The sequence below is a fragment of the Cebus imitator genome, unplaced genomic scaffold, assembly GCF_001604975.1.
Source record: "Cebus imitator isolate Cc_AM_T3 unplaced genomic scaffold, Cebus_imitator-1.0 Scaffold472, whole genome shotgun sequence".
In the NCBI taxonomy this organism is placed as follows: Eukaryota; Metazoa; Chordata; class Mammalia; order Primates; family Cebidae; genus Cebus; species Cebus imitator.
This window is the reverse complement of record NW_016107787.1, coordinates 52,748-70,773: the sequence shown is the minus strand read 5'-3', so window position 1 is coordinate 70,773 and position 18,026 is coordinate 52,748. Positions and strand designations below refer to the sequence as shown.

Genomic DNA, 18,026 nt, shown 5'->3' with positions numbered 1-18,026 from the left:
AAAAAAAAAAAAAAAAAAAAAAAAAAAAAAAAAAAAAAAAAAAAAAAAAAAAAAAAAAAAAAAAAAGAAAGAAAGAAAAAAGAAAACTACAGGGCAGGCCGGGCGCTGTGGCTCAGTCCTGTAATCTCAGCACTTTGGGAGGTCGAAGTATGGATTACCTAAGGTCAGGAGTTTGAGACCAGCCTGGCCAACAAGGTGAAACCCCGTCTCTACTAAAAATACAAAAATTAGCTGGGCATGGTAGCATGTACCTGTAATTCCAACTACTCAAAAGGCTGAGGCAAGAGAATTGCTTGAACCCAGGAGGTGGAGGTGCAGTGAGCTATGGCACCACAGCACTCCAGCCTGGGTGACAGGGCAAGATTCCATCTCAGAAAAAAAAAGAAAAGAAGAAAAAAAGGAAAAATCACAGGGCTGTAGGGCAATATCAAAATGCACAGAGTTGTGGGGCAATATCAAGCATACGGACTTAACATGTAGTAGGAATCTGAGAAAAGGGGTAAGATGAACAGAAAAATAAATTTGGAGAACAGCCAAATTTGATGAAAGTGATAACCCACAGTTCCCAGAATCTTAAAAAATCCCATGCAGATGAATTATGAAGAAAACCACAGCAAGACACATAATCAAATTCCTGCAAGTCATCAACAAAGTGGGGGATAGGGAGGGAGGAAGCTGTCAGGGAATAAAAGATGACATTTAGAACAACAAAGATAAAAACAATAGCAAACTTCTCATCAGAAACTAGAGAAGTGAAAGACTTCAGTGAGGTGATGTTTGAAGTTCTGAAGGAGACAAAAATGTCCACTTAGAATTCTATAACCAGCAAAATTATCTTTCAAAACTAAGAGAGAAATAGAGTTTAAGGAAATTGCTTTTTAAAAACGATTGCTTAAAGGCCAGATGAAGTGGCTCATGTCCGTAATCCCAGGGCTTTTGGAGGCTGAGGAGGGTGGATCACTTGAGGTCAGTAGTTCAACACCAGCCTGGCCAACATGGCAAAACCCTATCTCTACTAAAAATACAAAAATTAGCCAGGTGTGGTGGCACATGCCAGTAATCCAGGCTACTTGGGAGGCTGAGGCAGGAGAATTGCTTGAGTCCTGGAGATGGAGGCTGCAGTGAGCCAAAATTGCGCTACTGCAACCCAGCCTGGGCAACAGAGAGAGACTCCACAAAAAAAAAAAAAAAAAAACTTGCTTAAAGTGAAAATATTGTTTCATTTCATTTCTATATTGTTTATAACAAATAGAAATGAAATGTATGACAATGGCAAAACAGCTATGGGGGGGTAAATGAAAGTATGCTACTAAGGTTCTTCCAGTTTTCACAAGTGACACAATAATTTTTGAACCCTTCAGAGACAGAAAACTATGAGAGAGTCAAACAGAAATGCTAGAAACTAGAAACATAAGATAAAGAATACCTTTGATCAACATAGCTGAGCAAACAATCAGTGAACTCGAAAACAGGTTAATAAAAATTACCTAAATAGAAATACAAAGAAAAAAAAAGAATGAGGGGAAAAATTAAAAAACAGAATAGAGTATCCATGAACTGGGGAACTATATAAAATGATCTATCATATATGTAATCAAAATTCAAAAAGCTTAGACAGGCTGGGTACAGTGGCTCACATCTGTAATCCCAGCACTTTGGGAGGTCAAGATGGACAGATCACCTGAGGTCAGGAGTTAAAGACTGGCCTGGCCAACATGGTAAAACCTCGTTTCTACTAAAATACAAAAATTAGCCTTGTGTGGTTGTCCGTGCCTATAATTCCAGCTACTTGGGAGGCTTAGGCAGGAGAATTGCTTGAACCTGGAAGGTGGAGGTTGTAGTGAGCTGAGATTGTGCCACTGCACTCTAAGCCTGGATAACAGAGTGAGACTGTCTCAAAGAAAAAAAAAAAAAGCTAAAAGAACACAAACCAAGATAAATATGAAAAAGTATCCCTAAAATCTACTATTAAAGATAGAAGAGAATCATAAAAAAAAAATCCAATCCAAAAGAAGGCAGGAAAAGAGGAGAAAGGAACGAAGAACAGGACAAACAGAAAATTAGTAGCAGGATGTTCATTTTAAAATCAAACTTAGCATTAATCACACTAAATGTAAATGGTCTAACATGCCAATGAAAAGGCAGAGGTTGTCATAATAAATTTTAAAAAACAAAACCCAGCCAGGCAAGGTGGCTCATGCCTATAATCCCAGCACTTTAGGAGGCCGAGGTGGGCACATCACCTGAGGTCAGGAGTTCAAGACCAGCCTGACCAACATGGAAAAATCCCATCACTACTAAAAATACAAAATTAGCCAGGAGTGTTGGTACATGCCTGTAACCCCAGCTACTCAGGAGGCTGAGGCAGGAGAATCACTTGAACCTGGGAGGCAGAGGTTGCGGTGAGCCGAGATTGTGCCATTGCACTCCAGCCTGGGAAACAAGNTGCAGATTTGCATACACTTGAAAGAAATAATATAGAGAGATTCTATGTATCCTATGCCCAGTTTCCCCCTGTGATAAACAACTAAATAATAAAAACACATACAGATTTAAAAATACAAGGACAGGAAAAGATATAAATTACAAATACTAATCAAAAGGAATCTAGAATGGCTATGTATCAAATAAAGTAGATTTCAACAAAAGAAACATTACCAGAGATAAAGGGGGATATTTCAAAGTGATAAAGTCAGTATTTCATCAAAAGGATATAATAATCCTAAATGTATACACATCTATGCACAGAGCTTCAAAATACATGAAGCAAAAACCAATATAACTTCATTAACAGGCTAACCAGATCCATAATTGTAGTTGGAGACTTCATCCTTCTCACTGACAAAATAATACAGAAGATCAATAAGACACAGAAGTTTTAAATTTGAAGGAGAGAGTGGCAATACAGAAGTAGAAAGAACAACTGAGATTAAATAAAAGTACCAATTTGCCAGAAGAAGGCCAATTCCCCCAGAATCTCTTGAAATGTAACCCTGGATTGACTGAACTGGTAATTCTTGGAGTATAAGTGAAGACAAATGAAGATGAGGCAGCTTCTAGCCATTCAGATGAGGGGGTTTATGAACTAACAGAATTACCAACGTCAAGTCTTCAAACCTCCTGCTATCAGAATTTCTTCTATTAAAGAGGAAGATTCTCTGGCCCTAGCTCAGACTTCTTGTACCAAATTTCCAGGATTCAGATCTGAGAATTTGCATTTTAACAATCTTCCCAGTTACTGTTACACTCAATGAAATCTGCAAAGTACTGGTCACATAAAAATACTAGAAATTAATAATGCAGGTTGCCATTCTGCAGACTACAGGATCCAGCAGAGGCAATCAGAGGCTGAAAAGTATTCCTTTGTCTTCATCTTACCTAGAAAAGTCTTCGTTTTGTTCAAACTCAAGAGTTCAAAGGAGAAATTAAGGTGAAGTGTGAAACTTCACTGGGATTCCCACAACTCTCAGAATGATTAAGTCGTTTTAAGATGTGTACATGCAAATATATATGGTATATGTGTGTATGTATGTATATATATGGTTATCAAGTATAGGCTGAAGAAATTTTGATGGAGCCATAGCTTTCCACCCTTTGCCCCACCAAACCCAAATAGAACAGGTTTACCACATATTTTTTTTAATTTCCAGAAACAGGCTGCTAGTTCAAGAGCAAATATACCAGCCTGGCTTAGCTAACACTTATTGACCCAAGTACTAAGCATTCTGCACATACGTACTTCAATTGAATCTTAATCTTAATAATTAATAACAACACCTGATAATAACTCTGGGAAGCAGGCATGATCCTCATTTACAAAGAAGAAATAAATTGGGCTACAGAGATTATTCTTGCCCGAAGGCATATAGCTAAGGTAAGTCAAGGATTTAAACTAAGGGAGTTTGACAACAAAGATCTGTTTTTCTGTTCCCACATATTTTTTTTTATCACCAATGCTGGGTAAGGAATGGCTCCCTCCTCCTTTGACTAAGGAAAGATTCAAGATTATTTTATGTTACATTTTACACTAAGTGCCAGAACCTGGCTGCCATCCCTACTACTGCTGGTTTAACTGCAGATCAATTAAGTAAAATTCTCTCATAGTTTTCATAAAAATTGTGGGCCATTTTTTTCTTGCTGACAGGCAAAAAAAACAAGAACATTACTGGCTCCCCCTTAACTGAAAACTGAGAAGTCTTGTAGAAAACTGTAAAGTTCTCTATTGCATCAAACATCCCAGTAGCTGGGAGAGACGATCTAAACGAGCTCTGGGGATAAAGTTGGCATCTCTCACATTTGGTGACAGGATCTGTATACCCCCCAAAAAAGCAGATGCTCAAGAATTTAGAATGCTTTTATGGGAAAGAATTCCTCCTTTCCCACAGGCAACAGATTTTAAGAGAAAGACTGGTAAACTTCTCTGAGGTCCAAGCCAGCAGAACTCAAGACAGCATTGACCTTTCTGGGGCCTGAGAGACGAGACAAAAATCACAGGTTCTCATAAAGGCAGGCAACAGTTACAAGGGACCTAGAGCTGTTCCCACTTGAGAGATGATTACCAAGATGGTGGGCCAAGGATATGCCATGTGAGGAAAGCGACTATAAACAGGAGAGCCAAGAATGTCAAGAGGGTTGGAAATTTGGAAGGACTGAACAGGCAGGAAGATGGAGAAACAATCATAGCTAACAGTTTTACGGAACTTAAAATATCATGGGATATTTTAAGATCTTTAAATATTTTAACTATTTTATTAAAAACAATGTAAGAGGTAGATACTATTCTCCACATTTTATAGAAGAATCTAAGGCACAGGGAATTTCAGTTGCCCAAGGTCACACAGTGTACAGCAGAGCTGGGATTTGAGCCAAGTCTGGATCCAGTGGTCCTTAACATTCTTAAAACACTAAACAATGTTGCCTCCCTAGGAAAACTAGTAAGAACTGAAAAGGAGGTGGCAGAGATGAAACTGATGAGCTGTGGTAAGGTGAGAGGTGATTTGAAAACAAATGCTGGAAATCAGGTTCAACCTTTATGTGTGGCCTATCATACTTCTTGATGGATTGTAATCTTTCCATAAAAGACAGAATCCTGCCTGGCAATAAGAATTCCAAATGATTCAACCCAGTATTCCAGCATTAGGGCCATTCACTCTACATGAGATATAGTTGCACCTTTCTCCCCTACCAAAAAAACTGTAATAGATAATGTTGTGTACACTAAATAGTGTAACAGACTAAATAGTAAACAGGCTGAAGAATAAACTGCAAATATATCCAAGCAGTTATTCTAAAATATGGAGTCCTAATGTTTTCCAGTAAAAGGCAAAGAGTAGAACCATGGGTAACCTGTGCTAATCTTAAGTACGAAGCATAACAGTGTTGGCTATACAAAGAGAATGTTAAGCAAAGGCAAGTATCTTCTCCTAAACCCTACAGACATGTACACTTGTCTCATATGGTGTTAGCCATATAGGAAAGGTTCATTTCAGCAGTAGATAGCCAAATGGGTAGAATATGTGTCACTGAAAGAGCCTTAGCAACCACCCTGTGCTTATCTCAGTTTGAGTGGTGGTGCTCAACAATGTCTTTGGTTTGAAGTAGATTCTCTTTTCCTACAATTGTCTTTTGATTACAGCACACACTTTGTTTAAAAAACCATAAACAAACTTGGCTGCACTTAATGTTAAAATATATATCAGATGTTAAAATGCAAGTTTACTGAAGGTTTAAGTGGGTGTATGAGGTACACATGAGATACCCTGGGCCTAGTTAGAAGCAATTCTACAGAACTCTAGAGAATAATAGACTCAGCCAATAAAATATGAACTTAAAGTTGCTATTAAGTAGTTGTAGTAAGTTGCAAAATATAAGAGTGGGATTGCATTTAACTAAATGTCTATACTAAGGCTTACAAGTAATTCTGACTCTCCTCCCTGTGCACATCTAAAATTACTGAGCAGAGGCTGGGCACAGTGGATCACGTTTGGAAGACTGAGGCAGGTGGATCACTCGAGGTCAGGAGTTCAAGACCAGCCTGGCCAACATGGTGAAACCCTGTCTCCACTAAAAATACAAAAATTAGCCAAGCATGGTGACACAGGCCTGTGATCCCAGCTACTCAGGAGGCTGAGGCAGGAGAACCGCTTGAACTTAGGAGGTGGAGGGTGCAGTGAGCCGAGATGGTACCACTGTACTCCAGCCTGGGCAATAGAGGGAGACTCCATCTCAAAAAAAAATATTAATAAAGTTACTGAGCAAAGCATTCCATGGCACATGCTTTAGAAATCTTAAGTGTTGACAAGGCTGGGTGTGGTGGCTCATGCCTGCAGTCCCAGCAGTGTAGGAGGCTGAGGGAGGAGCATTGCTTGAGCCCAGGAGTTTGAGACCAGCCTGGGCAACATAGGAAGGCCACGTCTCTACAAGTAATAATTTAAAAAAATTAGCTGGGCATGGTGACGTGCACCTGTGGTCCTAGCTTCTTGGGAAGCTGAGAGGTGGGAGGATTGCCTGAGCCTGGTAGGTCAAGGCTGCAGAGAGCTATGATCACTCCATGGTACTCTGACCTGGGCAACAGAACAAAACCTTGTCTTGAACTCCTGACCTTGTGATCTACCTGCCTCGGCCTTCCAAAGTGCTGGGATTACAGGTGTGAGCCACTGCTCATCGCCAAAAGTGTTTTTTTTTTTTTTTTTGAGACAAGGTTTTGTTCTGTTGCCCAGGCTTGAGTACAGTGGAGTGATCATAGCTCACTGCAGCCTTGACCTCCGAGACTCAGGCAATCCTCCCACCTCGGTGTGGTGGTTTACAGGCATGCACCTGTAATCCCAGCTATCCAGGAGGCTGAGACAGGAGAATTGCTTGAACTCAGGAGGCAGAGGCTGCAGTGAGCCAAGATTGCTCCATTGCACTCCAGACTTGGTGACAGGGCAGGACTCCACCCTCACCAAAAAAAGAGTTTTAACATAGTTCAACTAGTTATTTGTCCCCTATTATGTTTCTCAAAGGACAGCTTGCATCAATGTTCAGAAAAATACTCCACTAAGAAGCAGCCAGAGACAATTAGTAATATTATAGAGATTTCCACTTAACTTTCCATTATTTGGAAAAAGCCATCCATTCAGATGAATTTGTATCTCACAAGGATTTTCCAACACCTAAGGTCTTGGAATACAGAAGTAATAACAATGTCATTTTCAAAGGGTGACCTGACCCCAGCAGTCATTCAGTAGAGTTTATTTAACATAGAAGAGCAATGATTATAAAGATTATCTAGATATAGCTTAATGTAATAAGACATTAAAATAAACATTAATAGGCTGGGCATATTAGGCTCATACCTGTAATCCCAGGACTTGGGGAGGCCGAAGCAGGTGGATCACTTGAGGTCAGCAGTTCCAGACCAGCCCGACCAACATGGTGAACCCCATCTCTACCAAAAATACAAAATTAGCCAGACATTGTGGCACACACCTGTAATCTAAGTTACTCAGGAGGCTGAGGCAGGAGAATTGCTTGAAGTGGGGAGGCAGAGGTTGCAGTGAGCCAAGATGGCGCCATTGCACTCCAGCCTACACAATAAGAGCGAAACACCATGTCACAAACAAAAACAAAAACAGAAGTAATGGAATTATAATTCAGTCTTGTTGACAATTTGGTAATGTTGAAAAGCAGTACATAAAACAGAATTAGTTTTATATGATCATATCAATTTTGCTACTGTTTTTCTTTAGCTCTCTGGTACAGGCAAGTTCCTACACATATTTTTTTACCACCTTGATTTTCACTTGTCTCCTAATCTAGAGGTATCAGAAAGTATCTACATTGTGATTCTCATCCTATTAATCCACTCAATTGACAGTGATTCAACACTTTTTATATTTTTTTCCCTTTACCAATGCAGAATCAAAAAGTAGAACTGTAGATTACATACAGTAACTATTTAAAAAAATTTTCCTTGTTCTGCTTTTTAACTGAACTTTTAGAGTGTATTGCGGCAAAAAAGAAGACACCCCGTATATCTGTACCCTTCATCAATGCTGACAGTTTTTAAAAAATATATAGAACATATACAGTATAAATTTCACTACACTCATGAAATAACAAAGGTCTTAGCTCAGATTCCCTAGTTAAGTATAAATTTCACTACACTCATGAAATAACAAAGGTCTTAGCTCAGATTCCCTAGTTATCAGGAATTCCAGAACTATCTACTTCCCAATCTCTTCTACCAATATTTTTCATCTTAGCCTTCCTCTGAATAATACCTTCTCCTTCTAGTTCTCCTCCCTGACCTCCATTTTCCTCCCCCAGTCCGTAATTCTCAGAAGATTCCTTGACCAGCACATCCAGATTGTTTGCTTGCTCTCTACAAAAAAGGATCAACTGTAGGTTCCAGACATCAAAGTTCTCAGCAAACTACAAACTATAAAGAGTAATATGGAGATAAAAGGCCCAGGAAATAAAATTTGGAAGAGAGAAGCATATAAAAGTTCTCATTTATAAGAAAATGGTAAAAGAGGAAAGAAAAGGAGAGAGGGTTGACACGGATAAGAAATCCACACTGATTTCTCTAAGCATTTGCATAATGTACTTGCAAAACATGGATTATAACATTTCAGCCACACATAAGGTGAATCAATAACTGATATTAGACCCATTTTTAAAGTAATGGCACATTTCAAAGGGAAAGAGAAGCCCCAAATGCCGTGGTCAGGTGCCAAGTCCTGCCCTCAATACATATCACTATCCATTCACATCCTTGTTCTGTTTTAGCAGGTCACTGTGCATTCTAAAATGCACTCTAAAGCAGACTGGATCTGGGATGAGGTGAGTTCTCAGAAAACTGGGGTCTTGGTACTGTAAACCTGAGCAGTCAGGGTTCCAACACAGTCCAAGGCTGCTTTCCAGTCCAGGCTAGTGGGGGATAACACAGTTATAAACAGTAAAAGATAAAAGTCTCCAACACTTTTTCAGGGTCAGAAATGATCCCTATAGTCCTGCTTTATTGGAGGCAGAAATTGAACAAAAAAGAGTGCCTTCTACCCCTGGGACTCCATTATTTTCCCATGAAGCCCTGTGCCACACAAAGGATTGTTATTATGAATAACATGGTCACATCTATGCCAAATTTGTAAACATTATGTAATGAAGATAAAAGCTCTAATTTTTAAAATCTCATTTTATTGGGGATATAATTTTCTCTTTGTTGCAATACAACATAAAGACAACTGGTTTATTTCTAAAGCATTTAAACCATTGAAAATGGTTTAAAATTACAATAATGCAAGTAGGCTTTATAAGTATACAAGAAGGTGGTGAGTGAGGGAATGGAAAGAAGAAATCTGTGGCTTATAGTTAGACTCCTTCTGGAAACTACATATAAAAACTTGATCAACTAAATAACTTTATTAATTCAGTCAATGAACAGAAATCACATAACTCCTTAGTGCAAACTGCCACATCACAATTACTAAATTATTCTAAGCTCATGAAATATCTCTAGAATGTTCCATATGCCTTCCCAACAGCTATTACTAAATGCTTTGGCCACTTACTTGCCAATATTCCTTACAGACATTCTTTCACCTCTGATGAGGTACAGACTAATAACAAGAAACTGTGTGCACTCAACAATTATGCACAGATTAATGTTACTAACCTGTATGTGAACTTCTAAAAATAAGGTGTACAGTTTTTTGAGATCCACATATAGTTAACACCTGGTACAATGCGCCAACCACTGTAATAAGCATGTTACATATAATAATCCTCAAAACAAGTTTATGAAGTGAATACAAAAGGAAGAACACTGGGAACAAGAGAGTTCACTTAACCATTACTCAGCAAATATGAATTTTTATCTAAAATATCCACATGCAGCCAGAAGAATGGTTAAACATGCAAAAAAAAACAAAAATAAGTTTACTACAATATTTTTTCATATATAATAATACTGGCTCCCCATCAACAGAAGACAAATTCTGTTCTCCTTTCTGATTCATGTACCCCAAATTAATTCAAATTTTATTTGCTAGTCAAGTTCAAAAGGAAGAATGAATTAAAACCTTTCTTTTAGACTAGGTATAGCTAACTTGTTGGCCTTGACACCCAGATGCAGTGTGCTCAATTAGGCCACAAAATCTAAATGGCTAATGGATTCATACCACCATTCTACATAGGAACTTACTGGATTTTTAAAAACTTTTATTACCATTAACCAGACAGTTTCCAAAACAGCTAAAAAGGAAAAGTAAAATAGGGGAAAGGTCAAAAGCTGCAAAGTATAGTATTAGTTTTTCTATTTGAAGAAAGGCTGAAGAACCCATACAGGGACTGGACCCTCCTAGAAAGTGTGAAAACTTATATAATACACAGAGACTTAACAAACCAACTAAAGTTATATGAGATTCTGTGAGAAATGGTAAATTACAGGATAGACAAAAAGCACTATTGTGTTTTTATTGTAGCCCATACGAGGGCTTGAACATCCACAAGATTATATCTTATAGAGAACTATTTAGAAAATGCCAAAATAGAGATAAAAATAATGTTGCTCTTATGCTACCTAATAAAAATAAATTTATAAGCTATAATTGGCATAATGGCTATTTGCTTTAGGAAAGAAAAACTGAGAAAGATAAGTACACATTACCTTCAGGTTAATTTTTGTAGACCCCCATCAGTTTTCACTTGATTTTATGACACTAGCATTCTACTGGTATTCTGCTTCCAACTCTCCAGCTCAACTTTTGCATTGTCATTAATCACATGTAAGTATAAAAAACCTTCAACTGTTTGGTTCCTCATTACTCACAGGATAAAGGCCAAACTCCTTAGGATTGCATATCTACCCTGTCCCTTTTCCAGCTATTCTCCCAAATGTGTCATTCATGTGCAGGTGGTGCTCCCTTTACAATCTCCATCCTGTCCCCCACCAGCCCTCACATACCTCAGTCTCTGTCGTTGGTCAAAGCCCAAACCCACCCCATGTGTCTCAGTGCCTGCAGGTGCAGACCTCACTTCCTTAAAATGCAATGCAGTTTCAGGCCTGTGTCCTTGTCTAGACACCCCATCTAGCCAGAATGCCCTTCCCTTCCTTTCCCTGCTTCATTAATTCATCCTGTAGGGCTCTGTCTTAAATCTTCTGGGATGCTTTCCTGATACCTTCATCCTTGGATGGGTCCGGGTCTTTGTATACTACACTCTATTCTCCCACTAGACTAATGAATGAATGGTTTCATCACTTTCTAGCTGAGTGACCTTGGACAAGTTCATTAATTTCGCTGAACCCATTTCTTCATGTCTATAATGATACTATTAATTTGCTATCACTGTAAAATAATGTCAAAAGCCACTTTGTAAAGACTGATGCACCATGCAAGCATTAACAATTTTATCAAAAACCAAGAGAGCACACAGTATTATTGGTGAATATACTTCAGTTAAATCTAAGAGTAAGAGTCATCTCTTGGTTTCTGTCCCCTCTCCAAGGATGCCCTGTATTTTTATCCAACTTTCTGGCTCCACTAAGTCTTGGTACTTCTTTCCTAAGGGAAAAAAAAAAGTCTATAGTGTTGCTTAAGTCATTTGAAGGAAACACCGAATGGGAAGCCCTGAAAGCGTTTTCCATCTTTCTTAATGCCTTCACAAGAGTACCATTATGCATATACAAATGCTCTGAATATGAAAGAACTGAATAAACAAACATACCCTGTCTTTAGTAAGTTTATAGTCTAAAAAAGCGAATGATGTAACAGATCTCACTCAATCTGACCTTATAAAAATGGTAATGAATGCCTTTAGTATCATCTTAAGGTGCAGTAAGAAATTTAATTTCCTGCTATGATTATTTAGTGATTCAACACACTTTGGAATTGCTATCTTAGTAAGTCAGGCTTAACACATGAATGTTTTAACCTTGTAAGAATCACTGATGCAACTGAATACCTAGTTATTGAATATCCACTGCACTAGGCCCTATCAGAGTACAAAGATAAAGGCGATGGACTCTGCCGATGATAAGGTGCTAAACATACAGAAAGGAAGCTGTCATCAATCCATCTAATTAATAGAAAGCAGAGTGTTGTACGGAGGATCTAAGGATTGTGACAATCAATGAAGACATCTGAGTTAGGGTATTGGGTCCATGAAAATTAAAAGCATATATTACAAATTATAATACTGGTGGTCAGTAACTTCTGTGACTACTGAGTATCTGCTATATATTACATACGTAATATTTGCTGCATGCACTGGCATATATTTATGATCGTCTTCCTCCTAATTTAACTATAAACCCATCTGTGTTTTTGTCTAATAAATACTGTTAACACTCGTATCATGCATAAGTACCAAGCATAGTTCCAAGCCCTTCAGGTATATTTTCTCATTTACTTTCAACACAATCCTGTGAGGTAGGTACAATTTCTCTCTTCTCTTTTACAGATGAAGAAGACGAGACATAGAAACGGTAATTTTTCAAGGTTAAGATGCAAAGACAAAAATAAGTAAATGGGGACGTAAGGGAACCCAGTATTCCATCAAGGGAGTGGATCCACTAACCAGAGCTGCTTCACGCAGTTCTTTTCACCTCTCCCAACACAGCCAGTGGGAATCTTTTCTTTTCCTGAGTCCATAACTAAGCTGTTGATTCTCGGGCAGATCCTCTCAAACCTTCCTACTCCAGAAGACTTGCCGCTATTTAAATCATAGGCTGTTCAGGGTAAACGAAGACCGAATCAGATCCTCAGGTGGACAAAGCTGGTACGATCACGAAATTAAACCTTCGGGCTGCGGATCTGTTCCTGGATCATTTTCAGGGGATGGTAGCAGCACCCGGCTCACCCAGGAGGCGCTACCCCCGGCGGTATCCAGTCCTCCTGACCCAGGCAGCTTGGGTTTTGCCATCTGCTAGTTTACCCTTTACCTGCCGACGCTCCCTGCACAATCTCCATCCTGCTCCCGGCCACACGCCAGGCCTCACGCGCCTCCCTCTTCGCGGCAACCCAGTCCCAAACCCATACCAGTGCGCATCGCCCCTGCAGGGGCAGCTCATCCCGCCCAAACCCCTGCCCACTACTCACGGTTCCAGTACACCGGGTAACACTCTCCTTGGGTCACATCCACCTCGTAGAGGCCGCCCCGCACGCACACAGGCTCGATGTTCACCAGCTCCACCATCTCGGGCTCGTGCCCCGCCGTGCGCTGGCAGAAGCCGCAGGCGCGGTCCTCATCGTCGTCTTCTCCGGAACTGGAGGCCCGCCCCGCGGGGGAACATACATGGTCACCGTCCCGGTCCTCGTCTTGATGCCGGGCACCCGTGACCTGCAGCAGGGTCCGGAAGGCGAGCTCGATGCGGAGCGAGTCGTAGCCGATGAAGGGCTTCCAGGTCTTCTTATCTTCCTTGTAGAACCAGCGCACCTCCTCCGGGCCCAGCTCCGTCACGACCTCGTAGCGGTGCCGGGCCGCCTGGCTACCTAGCCGGGTACGTTTCCTCTCCCCGACGCCCCCTCCTGCCGCCCCGCCGCCCCCAGAGTTCGTCGGGACCAGCAGAGGCTGCTGTGGCGGGTGCAGCGACAAGGAGCTGCTGCCGCCGCCGCCGCTCTCGCCCTCGCTGTAGTAGCGCAGCGAGGAGCCCGATTCAGCGGAGCTGAAGTCATAGTTCTCGTCACTGAGGCAGGGGTCCAGCGCCAGGTGGTGGTTGTGGTCCTCAGTGCCCGGCGCCAAATGCAGCCCGGGCTCTCCGCGCAGCAGGGCCAGGGGCACGTCGCCGTCGCCCGGGTCCTCGCCGGGCAGGTGCTCGAAGCAGCAGACGCCGCCGCCGAACGCCTGCCCCGCGTCAGAGCCAAGCTCCCAGGCGCCGCCGCCGCCTCGGCCGTTATGCTCTGGGCTCCGCGGGGATCCGCGGCCCGGGTAATTCATGCTATGGAGACGCCGCCAGTCAGCCGGCGGCGCGCGGAGCCTTGACCCCCAATGCTTCCGCGCACATTCAACGCCACCTTCCTCTCCACCTGGAGTTTTTTAATCTTTCAAACGCCGACCCGTGCTGCGGCGGCAGCGGCGGCCGCTCCGCCCCCACGAGACCCGCGGCCGCCGCAGCTGCGTTCTGCGGCCCACCCCATTGTCACGCAGCTCGACGTAGGCGGTGCTTCGGCCCCGGCCCCGCCCCCCGGCCGCGCGCGCCGCCCCGGAAGACTGGGCTGCACCAGCGCCGCGCGGGCCGCGCCCCCTGCCCTTCTGGCTGCGAGTGCCGGCTTGCCTCTGGTCGCCCGCCACTCTTGGGCCTCCTCTGCTAGCTTCCCCCTTCCCTGCGGTTTTCATGCACAGCTGCCTCAGCCCCACTCCTGTGGAGTTCACAGTCCAGATGTGGATAGGCTTTACCCTATTCATCCATACAATTTGGATCATGAGCCCAGAGCCTTAAGCTACGTGTCAAGAGGACCCCGGGATATTGGATTCAGCATTGCTTTTTTTGACCTTACACCCTCCTGAGGCTTGCCTGGACGTTCTGTCACCTGACCCTGGTGGCTCCAGACAGAACCAGGACGTTTAGGTGTGGGATGGATACGAGGCACTCCCACTCCCTTCATATGCCATTTCATATTATTGCTTATCTTCTAATACTTCTGATACTTAGATTTTCTGTTTTCTCAACCTCATTGCAAGGCCCAGGTTGAGAAAACAGAAACCAAGTCTGTATGTCAGCCTCTCCCACACAGCTCGGAATCAGTGTTAGTTGATTTTAATGATGTCAAGTCCAGCCAGCTGTGGTAAAGAGTATCAGATTGAGAGCGAGAAAACAACCAGCTTCTAGATTTAGCTTTGCTAACAAGCCACAGGCAAATCACGTATCTCCCTGATCTTTTTGGCTTCCTCATCTGTAAAATAAAGATTCTTAGAACAGATGTTATCTAAAGTTCCTTACGGCGATAGAATTCTATGAACTTTAAGGTTTCTTCCAGATTTTTGTGCATTTCTGATTCTGTAACTCATATTCTGGGATCAGGTTGAATACAGAGGCTCACTTATGTGGGTCTTTTATATATATATACGTGTGTGTGTGTCTTGGAGTTCATGGCTTGTCAAGTAGAATACAGGCTGGATTTTCTGCCCCAATTAGTGCCCTTGGCTGGTTAACCTTGTGCAGTGAACAACCTATCCAACTGTATACTGCAGCTCTGACTGAAAGCATCTAAGATCAGAACCCTCTTTACCACTCAGAAAAATTTTCTGCGTAGCTGCTTCCAGTTGCTCCTCCAATATTTCTATTGACAATATGCAGAATATGATATCGGGTATGAACTTTGGTTTATTTACTAGCTGTAAAAGTATTCATTCTACAGTGTTTGAATAGGTGCCTGGCCACCTATATGTCAGGCACCTTTATGCTAACTTCTACTATAAAAGAGAATGAGAGAGTGAGTTCTTTCTTCAAGGAACTTATAGCCTAGAGGGAGATATAGACAAGTAAACAGATCCGTTATAGTACGGTATGAAAATACTATAAAGGGGATTATAAATAGGGAATATCACAACATTTAAAATACCTCTATTCCTCTATGTTTCTTGATAGAATGTAGCCTAACTATATAGCTATCTGGTCAGATTATTTTGGCCAAATTTTAACTCTTAACTACACAAATTCCATGAACACTTTCCTCTGTTTTTTTAAAAAATGTACTTTCTGATTTGCGTTGAATGAATGTTTCCATTATATTTAAGTGTTGTGCTTATTTGGTTATTTTGAGAAGATTATCCTCTTGTGATTCAGTAGGGGAATGCCACACTCTTTTGAGTAGAGTGATCATTTTTAAAGGAAATGTTGATTCTTAACCCAATCCAGGTGGCAGAAGAAGGGAATCCTTGATTCTGGGCTGACCTCATTATCTTGGCCTAAAGTCAGGGGTGTCTAATTTTTTGGCTTCCCTAGTACACACTGGAAGAAGAATTGTCTTGGGTTACACATAAAATACACTATCACTAATGATAGCTGATGAGCTTAAAAAAAATCATGAAGAAAATCTCAGCGTTTTAGGAATGTTTATGAATTTGTGTTGGGCCACATTCAAAGCCACATATGGCCCGTGAGTTGCGGGTTGGACGAGCTTGTTCTAGACCTTGTTGAGAGGAGATGTCAAACAACCTTTGTGGGCTGAGATTGCTTCTGCCCCTTGGAAGTGATCTGGGGCTATGGCAGACCCATATGCTGGGTCCCAGGCTGACAGTCCTCAGAACATATTTGAAAGCACAATATCTAAATTCATGTGACTCCATGTGTTTATTTTCTTTTTATTCCCTAGCCATATCAAGGCAAAGGTCATGACATTGTTTTTTCTCAATTTTTCTGCTTTAAAAAGTCATGCTTTATCTAATGCTTCCTGTTCTGACTCTCCCTTTGCTTTCTAGAGCATCTTTTCAGGTCATAGGATCCTTACCAGAGGGAGATGGGTTGGGGCATCTATTCTAGTCCCTACCTGCCGGAATAGATGTCAGGTGGCTCCTCACGACTCTACATCATTAGTGTGTACAATAGACACAGCAGTATCTGAACTTCCATAGCTCTATGTAAAGCACTCCATTGCATTTTAATAATTTCCAAAGACCAAGCCTTTTTTATGTAAGGCAAATAAATGTGATTGATTCAGATTTCCGGAATTACTGGGCCATGCTGCTGCAAAAAACAGGTGCATGTGGAACCAAGCCTGAGGAAGTTATTGGTGAGGGAGGAAAAAAGGTAAAGCCAGTTGGTCTGTACTACAAAAGACGAAAACGGCTTGTCTGTGTATCCTACCGCCTTCCCATCCCCATTAGGCATATGGCAAGAGCTACCTGGTAACGATGGCCATTTCCTCCACACATCTCCAAAATGGCATAGTTCAATTATGTGCCGTCTTTGCGTTTTCTTCTTCCCTTAAAGTTTGTTCCTGTTGTTCATTTTATTATTTTAGATACAGGGTCTTGCTATTGCCCAGGTGAAGTATAGTGGCCCAATCATAGCTCACTGCAGCCTCGAACTCCTGGCCTCAAGTAATCCTCGTGCTGCAGCTTCCCAGCACCTGTACCTGGTATTACAGGTGCAAGCCACCATGTGTTCATTTTAACCTGTTTTCACCTGTGTAACAATATTAGCGATAGCTTGATGCCAAGTAATTTATCCTGAGCCAGCTTCCCACACCTGCACTTGAAATTGCTTCATCCAGAGTATCTGATGGAAGACATCTATTTAGAATGAAAGAAAGAGGGCAGACATGACCATGTCTTCATCTGCTCTATCTCCTGTTTGATAACCATCCACCACACCTTAAATTTTATTTCACTTTTTATTTTTAGAATTACTGTTTATCCAGTTTTTAAAGATGAAAATATTTTCTTTAATGCCCTGACTAAATGAAACAACCACCTAGACCGAAGCAGGAAACATTCACTGGACATTTCAGGCACTATGCTAGGCTCTACAGTGAAGCATTCACAGTCTAGTGATGTCTATAAATAAAACCACAATGCCAACTTTTAAATTCCTATGAGGAATATAATTGTAATGCCACTATAGCTGCTTCACTACCACAGGGGTCATTCTCTCCCTAAAGACAGATCAATAGAAGAAATCAAATTACAGTCCAAAGGAAGCTAGGTAGGCAGAAATAGCATAGGGATTCATAATGAATAAAGTCATTAATCCATTTATTCATTCAACAAATATTTATTGTCTAGTGCTATTGTGAAGATGGTTTTGTTTTTATTTTTAATTGAAATCACGCTTAAAATTTACAATTATGAAATGCATTTACTTAAAGACTTGTAAGAGGCTTATCCACAAAACCATACTTACCAAAACCCTATAAAAATGTTTCCTATTCCTTTTGGAAACAAAGGTCAGTGGTGTTGAAGGCATATATTCAAATGAAAGAAAGTGTGAATCAGTACAACACTGACGCATACCATGGAGGCAGCCACAAAATCCCCATCAGCTTGTTTATATCAGAAAGATTTCACCATCTTCCTGCCCTTTCTTTTTTTTTTTTTTTTTT

At 41.3% G+C, this 18,026-nt stretch overlaps 1 protein-coding gene and 1 long non-coding RNA gene across 8 annotated transcripts in view; one reads left to right on the top strand and one right to left on the bottom strand.

The window, feature by feature from the left end:
* DDHD1 (DDHD domain containing 1) overlaps window positions 1–14,144 on the bottom strand; it is a 114,026-nt gene extending 99,882 nt beyond the window's left edge. For 4 of the 7 annotated variants that reach the window (XM_017512382.2, XM_017512385.2, XM_017512383.2 and 1 more), the window contains exon 1: window positions 13,083–14,144. In XM_017512382.2, coding sequence (XP_017367871.1) covers window positions 13,083–13,920 — 838 coding nt within the window. In that variant the 5' untranslated portion in view covers window positions 13,921–14,144. The remainder of the gene's footprint in view (window positions 1–13,082) is intronic. The other 3 variants (XM_017512388.2, XM_017512387.1, XM_017512386.2) reach the window with 3 other exon arrangements.
* A 33-nt stretch (window positions 14,145–14,177) lies between these two features.
* LOC108291917 lies at window positions 14,178–17,692 on the top strand. The gene is made up of 3 exons (XR_001820087.2): window positions 14,178–14,551; window positions 16,405–16,732; window positions 17,329–17,692. It is a non-coding gene; the product is annotated as an uncharacterized LOC108291917 (long non-coding RNA).
* Window positions 17,693–18,026: the final 334 nt, after the last annotated feature.